The sequence below is a fragment of the Gasterosteus aculeatus genome, chromosome 2 (genome assembly GCF_964276395.1).
Source record: "Gasterosteus aculeatus chromosome 2, fGasAcu3.hap1.1, whole genome shotgun sequence".
In the NCBI taxonomy this organism is placed as follows: domain Eukaryota; kingdom Metazoa; phylum Chordata; class Actinopteri; order Perciformes; family Gasterosteidae; genus Gasterosteus; species Gasterosteus aculeatus.
Genome location: NC_135689.1, coordinates 9,493,786 through 9,504,331, shown reverse-complemented (window position 1 = coordinate 9,504,331; position 10,546 = coordinate 9,493,786). Strand labels below are relative to the sequence as shown.

The window sequence follows — 10,546 nt, the reverse complement described above, 5'->3', positions numbered from 1 at the left end:
GTGGTTGAAAAACGTGGAAAATGTTTTTACAGTTGTAGCACAATTCATCCGTCGCTCTGTGAACGTGTTTCCCATCAGAGGCGTCCGCGCGCGTGCTGTTGCTGTTGGGTTTCCATGGCAACGACAAAGCGCCTCTTTGTTTGCCCGTTCAGGCATCAACTATAATTGATGTTTTATCAAAGAGTCCGCAGCGTAACGTCACTGTGGACACCGTTCATTCTCAAGATTTCCAAGTGTAAGCAAACATTGGTTTAATAGTTCGCTATCCCTATGATGGTTGTAATATAAAAGGTACACAATCGAGCTCTCGAGTAGGATTTGCAGTTACTGCGTTCATTAGGCTAATGTGCTAGCTTGGTTTAGCTAACCCGGTCAGTGCAGTTTGACTAGCGATAGATAGATAACAGCTGATCGGTTACCGATACAACACTTTGTTTGTGAAAACACGGACCAAGTTGGCCAGCATGTCTGAGATGGATGAGGATGCAGTGTTGTCGGACGTGGAGGGAGAAGAAGAAGAAGCAGCACATCAACAAGAAGCCGAAGAGAACGAGAAGGTAGAAGTTCGCTTGGTGACGCTAATTAACCTGAGAGATCCCTTCTGAAGACATTCAACGCACACAGCGCAGCAATCCACGAGCTGTGTGTCTCGGGAGGTTTATTCTAGTCGGTTTAGGTCGGATCACCCACTTTAGCAGGAACTTTGGGAAGTCACAAAGGTTGGTTTTATACAGGTGAAGTAAGCAAAATATCTAAAAATGATCGTACCTATTCCAGCATCAACACACCACGATTAACGTAATAACATCACTTTATTATTCATTGAGAAACGTTATACATTAATCTCCATAAAAAATATAAACATATCAACTCATGTTTACACCCTTCAGGCTGTAAATGTTTCAATTGACAATCGGTTAGACAGAAGAGAAACGCTTCACATTTCTAGGAAAATTGCATATTCTGCTTCAGAAAAGCCTGTCTGAATTGTGATTGTTACTGGATACTACCTAATTTGGTAGCATAGCAATTAAATATAAAGTAAATTAACATCATCCATAATTGGGGAACAAGTATTAATTCATAGTGACTTTATAAAATGTTGATGGGAGAAAATGAAATGTAAGATGCAGCCTGCATTTATTTCTGCATAAAGCATTAGTTAAACATTACATAAGTATATTATTTGTACCGTTTACGCAAATGTATTACCCTAGTATTTGTAAGTACCTCACAGAAAGTTCTACATGGGGAACCCAATTCTTTAAATGTTACTTGGACCTACGTGGTTTTGAAGCTTTATGCTGAGCTGTGCCACATACTTACACTTAAACATCAATGGAGTATTGTTGTACATCTGCAATTTAGACGGCATAATCCTGTGATGTCTTCTCGTCTAACAGGTAGAGGTTTGTCATTTGACCAAAGAAACCATAAGTCGGGGCCTCTCCTTGCTGTGCCGAACAGGAAATGGACTAGGGCACGCGTTTGTCAAAGTGAACCTAAAAGACAAGTAAGCGAAAAATACACAAGCTGAATTCTCTGCTTTTGAACAATCCCTTTCATTTTCTCCTAACATTCCCTTCGACATCATTCTACCACTCAGCGGACTGGACGACATTGCTGCGATCGCCAGTTTTACTCACCTACGTTTTCTGGATGTATCCAACAACCACCTTATTGATCTTTCTCCTCTGGCGTCACTCACCCAGCTGCTCTGGCTGAAGGCAAGGACCTCTCCCCTCTATTCATTCAGTAAATGACGTCTCCGGGTCTGCCGTGCCCCTGTCCGTACCTCCTCTCTTCTCTCTCTCTCTCGTAGGTTGACAAAAACGCCGTGGAAACCCTCAAAGGGCAACCTTTTCCTCAGTTGATCTACTTGCAGTGGCTGAGCGTGGCAGGGAACCGCCTGGCCGACCTGGACGGCCTCGTCGGACCTTCTTTGGAGAGCCTCAATCTCACAGGTTGATCTGCCGGTTTGATTAATTCTGAGTTTGTAAAAGGAACGTATGTTAACTATCATTAGAAATGGAAATTAGAGACTTGATGACATCTCATGAGTTATCTATTTGATCAGAAGGGAGTTTACTATGTGCTAAGTCATTCTTATCTACATATGTCGTGCTGAATATATACATTTTTGGAAAGTCCTCGACAATTAGCAACCTCTGCGGCAGGTAACCGTATTCAGAGAGTGAATGGTCTTCAGAGTGGCTCTTTAGCCAACCTGGTCACGCTGGAGCTGAGGGGAAACAAACTGGATACCACAGATGGAATCAACCTTCCAAACCTGCGGCAATTATATCTGGTAATGAAAGCACTGTTTGTTACGTAGCACCAGCACGCGGCCTGAATACTTATGTAACGTGCCATGGGATAGATCGCCTGTAAGCATCCTTACTCTCCGTTCAGGCCCAAAATGCGATCAAGCATTTGGAGGGATTAGAGAAGTTAGAGCGCCTCACCACCCTTCACCTTCGAGACAACCAGCTGGATGCTCTGGACGGCCTCAGCCCCAACATGAAGTGTCTCCAATATCTCAATGTGAGGTACGCATCAGTTGTATCTGGACAGCGCTGATCAGAGCCTTTCATGGATTCAGTAAAACACCAAATTAAAGGACGCATCCCAGATTATAATTTATCCCACATGCGTCTGTCTCTTGTCTCTTAGAAACAACGTGATCTCAGATGAGAAAGCTCTGCAAGGCCTCGCGCGTGTGTCAAAAACTCTGCGAGCTCTGGTCCTTTCTGACAATCCTCTGGTGGACGCAACAGACTACCGGCTGAGCGTACTGACTCTCCTGCCCCAGCTGGAGCGACTGGACAAAGATCCCGTCTCCCCAGAGGAGAGGGTCGAGGCCCGTGAGAGAATGATGGTGAGAAAAAGCTTATTTCTCCAACTGCTTTTTTTTTTTTGCTGCTTGTTTTAATGGCCCGCATTTCCTTTCAGGCGCTTAAAGAAGAGGAAATTTGAGCAATAAGATTTGCAATGATGGTCAAAATAAGGAAGTGTTTGACTTCCTTGAAAACACAGGCTTGCTGCGTGACTGGTTGACAGGGATTGTGTTGTTGGGCTACATCTTGATAGTGTATCTGTCTGGTGTACTTTGTATCTGTAACAAGGATAATAAAAGGTTCCCATCTGTCATTTTCTTACCACCCATCAATTTTCTCAACAATAAAAAAATGTAAATGTTTTTTTTTCTGTCGGATCTAATGCCGCACATGTTCAGTGACTAAGAACTAAGAAATGAACGAGTATTCACACTGTGCTGTTTCCCTGAGTAAGGATGAGAGGGCAAATTCCGCCAGCATTTCCGCGTTGGCGAAGCTTCCTGCTTTGCTTTTAAAGGAACAGCGATATGCATGGATGGAAATATTCCAGGAGTAAACTATACTGTTTTAAAGCACACGGTAGGCGCACATTGAATCGGATAATAAATATAATTTCGGATTAACAGTTATATCCTTAAATTGTCATCAATATTTCCTCAACTCATACTCATATCATCTCATTTCACAGAATAATCTTTTTTTAGGTCTTATTCCATAATAAAAAACAAACCACACCATACAGCTTGCTTAACAGTTCGCCACATTGTGTTATTATTTTAATAAAAGGAAACGATAGGGACGAAGTAACTACAGATCTACATAAAGAAGCCCTGGAAACGACTTGCGAAAGTAGCACAAGTAACGTCTTGTGCGCAACTGGTACCACGCGGTCCGTCCAATGACGTGATCGGGGGGGCGTGGCCGCGTGGGACACATAAGTCGGCCCCCTCCCCTCCGCACGTCCTCCGCCTCGGTCGTGCTCGCATCGGACAGCTAGCTGCGCCGTTGCACAGTCTTGAACCTACGAACCAACACCCCCTCCGCCACCCCGCCCTCTCCAGCAGCTTTGTAATTGAAGTAACCGAGCTACGCGAACTCCGAAACCATGACGAGCTACCACAAACCCGACGAGAAGACTCTGCAGGGGCTGAAAGACGTCGCCAACAAGCTCAGGATCAACTCCATCAAGGCGACGTGCGCCTCCAACTCCGGGTAAGGCGCGCGCGAGGGACTTCACGAAAAGCACGTCGCTAATACGCGAACGCAGTGTACGGCGGGGTTCGAGTAGAAGCGTCACTTGTGTCGTCGGCTGTAGTGTGTTTTTTTTTCTCCTGCGGCCGCTCGGCGGGGGGGGGGGGGGAAGTCTGCCACGGCGAACAGCTCGCGCGTGGTTATCGAGCGTGCCATGCGCGTTTTGTAAGCCGCTTCGGTATGGCGTTATATTTGTGCCACAATCCTGAGCGCGTAATTTTAAGTTTTGAGCACAGAGAACTATATTTTAGCAAAGAAAAACATTCCGTGCGCGCAGTTTACTGAGGTGCCCTCTCCACAAACTGGTTTTCTGCGCGCAGGCAGCGGTTGCTGCGCTCGCTCCACCTCTTCACGCTGCGCTCGCTCGACGGTTCACTCACGCGCTCGCTCGAACTGCAGCAGCGTTACATTTGTGCCACAAAACCAACCAATCAGAGAATTAAAGAAGGTCAATTGCGATTGGCTGTTGGTCTCCAATCACAACGCTTCCTAAAGAAGACAAAAACGAGTGATATTAGAAGTCCGGCTAGCGACCATCAGACATGACCGAAGCAAATGATGAGAACAGCAAGTGTTTTAATCCAGGCCATTAGCATTTAGCACAAATACTGCAAACTTCAACAACTCGCTGAGCTTCCGCGATGCTGTAGGTAGTTCTACTAGCGTTGTGATTGGAGACCAACAGCCAATCACAATGGACCTTCTTTAATTCTCTGATTGGTTGGTTTTGTGGCACAAATGTAACGCTGCTGCAGTTCGAGCGAGCGCGTGAGTGAACCGTCGAGCGAGCGCAGCGTGAAGAGGTGGAGCGAGCGCAGCAACCGCTGCCTGCGCGCAGAAAACCAGTTTGTGGAGAGGGCACCTCAGTAAACTGCGCGCACGGAATGTTTTTCTTTGCTAAAATATAGTTCTCTGTGCTCAAAACTTAAAATTACGCGCTCAGGATTGTGGCACAAATATAACGCCATACTTCGGGTTCTACTGGCCGCGAGCGCACGTGGGTCGATGCTACGATTAGCATAAGCTAATGATTGGTGTCACAGATTAAAGCGCGCAGCGGCGTCACGCTGTGTGTCTTTAGACTTTGTCATTAGCAGCGACCCGCTTCCCCCCCCAGCTGACCAGAAATCCCGTGATATTGCGAAACGGTCGATTTATCTCTGGTCAACTTGGCGCTGCAATTTCTCAGCTGCAGGTTTCGTGCTAATGTTCCAAACACTTATTTGCAGGAAACTGGTGCGAAAGTGTCGCTGGGAAGAGCACCTGTAGTATTTCACGTCTTCTTCCTCCTCACGTTCAGCGTAGGGTTAAAGTCCGAGAATCCTTAATGATTTCCTCGTTCACAGGCGCGTCTTTTTATGGTTTATGGAGCTATAAATAATTTGTCCTCTATTATCCTACAGTTTCTAAATTCTTTCACCCAAAATGAACAAAGGACCTCAGAAGGCATCAGCAATGCGTGTCATTAAAACTGTTAATCTGTCACGTTTTCTACCTCACTAGTCGTGCGTGTGTCAATTAGTTTTGGACTAACAGCAAATATTTTAGCTACTCACTGGGAAAACTTTATTTTATTTTTCTTCATGTATTAACAAAATCTGAATCATGAGACCGTGGAAGGCGTGGAGTTAACAAGATCCATGTGATAAAGGACCACAATTATAGTTTCTGCACGCGTGTGAATCTCCAATGAAACTATGGGCCCTCCTTCCCAGCCCACAGTTTCATTGTATTCATGTTACAAGATTTCCGTCATTGTGATTTTGTTTTACTTTTGCAACTGCATGTTGCATGGAGATGTTTGGGAAACCTGTTTGTTACTTCCTTGTATCAACTGACAAGAGGTTGGATGGCAAATTCTACCAGGGACTCTGCCCAGACTGGGGCATCTGATGTGCTGATACGGTTGTCTCCCTTAACAAAGCTTGTTTTTGAGTTCTGACACCAAAAAACACCTGTCGGATTATTTGATTTGGATCATTACACAGGAGTCTCTTTAGTTTTAGTTTATTTCCCAGCAGGCTATCGCGTGACAAAAGGACAAGGGGGTAAATGGGGCCGTGGGTTTTTATTGTGAAATCTTAACAGTGGCCGTGATGTTTGTTTGTTCAAGATAACTGGTCCAGCAGGGTTGAAAAGCTGCCATTCGCAATTCATCCCCCATAGGGAAGCGGAGATGCTGTTGAGTAAACGTACATATTGCAATACTAGGTGCACTATTCTGCAGCAACTAACACGTTTCACAAGTTTACGTTGCTTCAGTAGAAAAACATGGAGAAACATGACCGATGTGATCATGTTGCAGAATAACTATTTAGCCAAGCTCTCCCATCCCATGTCCTAAACTGACGTGTCTCTCTTCTCTCCCCAGGCACCCCACATCATGCTGCAGTGCAGCAGAGCTCATGTCCGTGCTCTTCTTCAACACCATGCGCTACAAAGCAGACGACCCTCGCAACCAGTGCAACGACCGCTTTGTGCTGTCAAAGGTTGGCCGTCCCGTTGCTTTGCCAGAGAATATTGGTCAGCTGGCCTGCGATGTGGTTATCAACTTGGCTTTAAGGACTTTCCTGCGGTCTCTAGGGTCACGCTGCACCCATCCTGTATGCTGCATGGGCAGAGGCCGGTTTCGTGAAGGAGTCTGAGTTGCTCAACCTGCGCAAGGTTGACTGTGACCTGGAGGGGCACCCCACACCCGTAAGGCCCAACTCCTGGGTTCTATTCTAGTTTCATTGGAATACTGTATATCACTTTTAAGTCTTTAACTTTATTCTTTCCTTTTATTCATCAGAAACTGGCCTTTGTTGACGTGGCTACAGGATCTCTGGGACAGGGTCTCGGGGCTGCCTGTGGGATGGCCTACACTGGCAAACATTTTGACAAATCAGGGTGAGCATGGATACAAAACTATTGCCATTTATCCTAAATCAGGTCCTACATCAACCTGCATTTTGCAAGGAGTTCTCTTAATGAAATGATCAATAAAGCAAATAATACTCTTAAGTGGAAAGGTATTGTGAGTGACCTTGATCAAAGACTTGTTTTGTATATTCTGTGCTTCATTGTTTAGAGATCAGTGTCCATATTTCCTCTTACGCCTGCCTGCACTGTGTTGTAGATACCGTGTGTACTGCATGATGGGCGATGGAGAGTGTTCAGAGGGCTCCGTGTGGGAGGCCATGGCCTTTGCCTCCTACTACAAGCTGGACAACTTGGTGGCGATCATGGATGTCAACCGGCTCGGTCAAAGTGAAGCTGCACCCCTGAAGCATGACATGGAGACCTACCGCAAGCGCTGTGAAGCGTTCGGGTCCGTACAAGAGATTCCTCCACTTTTATCTTAATTCTCTTAAGATCTATGGAATGCATTTAACCTATCACGTACAGAGGCTGTTTTTTTTTTTTTTTTTTTCTCAGTCACTCGCACGCCTCCTGTTTTGGCCTAATGTTTGCTTCAATGTGTCCTCGTTAACCGGACCCGTATTTTCTTTTTTAGGTGGAACACGTATGTTGTGGATGGACACGATGTGGAGGAGCTGTGCAAAGCTTTCTGGCAGGCTCAGCAGGTGAAGGACAAACCCACTTGCATTGTAGCCAAGACGTTCAAGGGCAAAGGGCTCAAGAGTAAGTGTGGTCCAGATGTTCTATCTGCTCAAAGTGTTTGGTTATCTGAATTTGATTCTCACTCGTTCATCCCTTTTGTGCTGTAGACATTGAGAATCTTGATAATTGGCATGGCAAGCCCATCCCCAAGGACCGAGTGGATGACGTCCTGAAAGACCTGCAGGCTCTGATCCAGGTCCCCAACAAGACTCTTACCCCTAAGCTGCCCAAAGACGACACTGCACCCGCAGACCTTAGCGTCATCTCCCTGCCGTCACCCCCTGCATACAAGAAGGGAGAAAAGGTATCTACTAGTTGCTTGTTCTCTACTTAAACGCTGGCTGATGTGATCGATTGCATTTTTAGACTCTTGAATGATATTTAGTATTTGACGCGAAGCCCTCAAACACTCAATGAAAGTAACTGATGGTGCTGTTGTTAGTTTAAAGGTTTGATGCGGTCTTTAACTGTTGTAAGATTAACTTTATAACTGACGTGTAGATAATTGTTTTGTTGCGTTGAATAACTTTTCAGATGGCAACGAGGCGTGCGTACGGCGTCGCCCTGGCCAAGATGGGGGAGGCAAGTAAGCGAGTGGTGGCCCTTGATGGAGACACCAAAAACTCCACCTTCTCAGAGACCTTCAAGAAGGCGTTCCCCGACCGCTACATTGAGTGCTTCATCGCTGAGCAGAACATGGTACATACTTCACTCCAATTCATGCAGGGTTTCCATTTGGATCATGTTTAACTCTTTACCACCATAATCTGCTCCAACGTTGTCTGTTCTGTTACTATTCATGCCCACATAAAAAGCCTCTTACTAATTAAACTGACCCTCCACGCCGGTCTCTGCTCACTGCTGCAGGTGGGAGTGGCCATTGGCTGCGCTACCAGAGACCGCACGGTTGCATTTGCCAGCACATTTGCTGCCTTTTTCTCCCGCGCCTATGACCAGATCCGCATGGGAGCCATCTCCCAGACCAATGTCAACCTGGTGGGGTCCCACTGCGGAGTCTCCATCGGTAAGCCTTCTGAGGAGTCACTGGCTTTTTTTGGTGGGGGGCAGTAGATGAGTTTTGCAGAGCCGTCACGACTGATAGTCTGTTTTCAGGCGAGGATGGTCCTTCCCAGATGGCCCTCGAGGATCTGGCCATGTTCCGCGCCATTCCAACATGTACAGTGTTTTACCCCAGTGATGCGGTATCCACAGAGAGGGCTGTTGAGCTGTCGGCAAACACCAAGGTTTGTAGGCCACCTAGTGGTGGAGTTTGTTCGTGATCAAGTTAGAATGATGGAGAGTAACATTCTTTGGTTGTAACTCTTCACTTTATATTTTCAGGGTATCTGTTTTATCCGTACCAGCAGACCAGACACTGCCGTCCTCTACGCTCCAGATGAAAAGTTCAAAGTGGGCCTAGCAAAGGTAATGACTCATAGACTGATTTCGAAAGAAAAAAAAACATTTTAAACTAATTCTTGTGGACCAATTGGCGACCAACATTTATTCAAATAAATGTCTACCAGATTGTGCGCCAGTCTGACAATGACTGCGTGACTGTGATTGGAGCTGGCATTACTCTGCATGAGGCCCTCTCTGCTGCTGATACGCTGGCCAGTGAAGGTAAACTTGCATTGCCCCCTTGTGGATAGATGTAGGCATTGCAGCAGACTCTTCATGACTTTCATTCACAACTCTTTGCTAATTCAGTGGATGGAAGTCCTCAAGTTCTAGTTTGGCCGTTGTCTAATGAAGTTTGATTTTCCTAATAGGAAAGAAAATCCGCGTAATTGACCCATTTACCATCAAGCCCTTGGATGCAGTTACCATTCTGGCCAGTGCCAGAGCCACAGGGGGAAAGATCATCACTGTGGAGGACCACTACAAGGAGGGTAGGTTGTGTTTGTGCTTCTGAAGCCCTGTACCAATACGGTCTGAGTTTTCAGACTTTGATTCTTGCCACAAAGGGGCCAGAATTTTGAACTTTTTCTTTATCAACCGGTTTCCATTAAGCGCGCAACCTCATCCTTTTTGCTGTGTCTGTTTCCTCGGTCCAGGTGGTCTTGGTGAAGCAGTGCTGTCCGCAGTGGGCAAGGAGCCTGGCATTGTTGTAACCCAGCTGGCAGTGACTGGTGTTCCCCACAGCGGCAAGCCGCAGGAGATGCTCGACCTCTTCGGCATCAGCGCCAAGCACATTGCCGAAGCAGTGCGTCAGACCGTTGCAAACTGAGGACCGCGCCTCTCGCGTGAGGCTCCGCCTATCACTTCTGTGCCGGCTTTAGCTTTGACTTGAGGGCACTGTGCTAAACCTGTATGGGGAGGGATGGGAGTAGGATTGCAGTGTTTTCAAAGCGTACCCTCTAGTACATTCTTTCCTGTATCCTTTTTTTATCATGTGTTCAAAATAGTGTCTTGACAGAAGCTCCGACAAACATCACTGAATACTGTAACCGATTAAAAAGCAGAAGCGGTTCTGATCAGGCCTCCTGTTTAGCATTCAATCCTTTTTTTTTTTTTTTCTTCCCGCAGTCCATACAACAATGACTCCCATCTTACCACTTGTTTAGGGTTAAGCCAGTTTTAGTTATGAATAGTGACATTCCTCCTCCTTGGTTCTGTCTACATGGACATCACAACCAGCTATTAGTTTTCCAGGGCACTGACTCATCCCTTTGTACCTGTTGTGCTGAATTAAAAAATTAAGCAAAGTTATTGTCTTTGTTTTTGTTTAATTGTTTCCAGTGTCGAGACTAAATAAGCCTCATCTGAAAGATGGATACCTTTTGCAAAGATATTCACGATGCCAGAGGCCTACGTGAATCTCTTGGTCATCTGATCGAGCGGCTTGGAAGTTT

At 46.0% G+C, this 10,546-nt stretch overlaps 2 protein-coding genes across 2 annotated transcripts; both read left to right on the top strand.

The window, feature by feature from the left end:
- The first annotated feature begins 53 nt into the window (after positions 1 to 53).
- Positions 54 to 3,150, top strand: lrrc23 (leucine rich repeat containing 23). Its single transcript, XM_040192847.2, has 8 exons — positions 54 to 557; positions 1,404 to 1,513; positions 1,607 to 1,727; positions 1,823 to 1,964; positions 2,178 to 2,308; positions 2,413 to 2,549; positions 2,674 to 2,878; positions 2,953 to 3,150. The coding sequence occupies exons 1-8, from the start codon at positions 465 to 467 to the stop codon at positions 2,974 to 2,976; spliced, it is 963 nt and encodes a 320-aa protein (XP_040048781.2). The 5' UTR covers positions 54 to 464; the 3' UTR covers positions 2,977 to 3,150.
- Positions 3,151 to 3,541: 391 nt separating this feature from the next.
- On the top strand, positions 3,542 to 10,399 carry tktb (transketolase b). Its single transcript, XM_040192840.2, has 14 exons — positions 3,542 to 4,049; positions 6,460 to 6,577; positions 6,672 to 6,785; positions 6,880 to 6,977; positions 7,207 to 7,398; positions 7,585 to 7,712; positions 7,799 to 7,995; positions 8,226 to 8,390; positions 8,559 to 8,715; positions 8,805 to 8,935; positions 9,033 to 9,116; positions 9,218 to 9,314; positions 9,464 to 9,583; positions 9,749 to 10,399. Exons 1-14 carry the CDS (start codon positions 3,943 to 3,945, stop codon positions 9,919 to 9,921), a joined length of 1,881 nt encoding a protein of 626 aa, XP_040048774.1. The 5' UTR covers positions 3,542 to 3,942; the 3' UTR covers positions 9,922 to 10,399.
- Positions 10,400 to 10,546: the final 147 nt, after the last annotated feature.

Bases quoted from the DNA above. Each gene is read 5' to 3' on its own strand.
- lrrc23 (XM_040192847.2), top strand. From the start codon at position 465: ATGTCTGAGATGGATGAGGATGCAGTGTTGTCGGACGTGGAGGGAGAA. The intron at 1,965-2,177 runs GTTGATCTGCCG...CCTCTGCGGCAG, and splicing joins GGAGAGCCTCAATCTCACAG to GTAACCGTATTCAGAGAGTG. The intron at 2,550-2,673 runs GTACGCATCAGT...CTTGTCTCTTAG, and splicing joins CTCCAATATCTCAATGTGAG to AAACAACGTGATCTCAGATG.
- tktb (XM_040192840.2), top strand. From the start codon at position 3,943: ATGACGAGCTACCACAAACCCGACGAGAAGACTCTGCAGGGGCTGAAA. The intron at 6,978-7,206 runs GTGAGCATGGAT...ACTGTGTTGTAG, and splicing joins AAACATTTTGACAAATCAGG to ATACCGTGTGTACTGCATGA. The intron at 8,716-8,804 runs GTAAGCCTTCTG...GTCTGTTTTCAG, and splicing joins CCACTGCGGAGTCTCCATCG to GCGAGGATGGTCCTTCCCAG.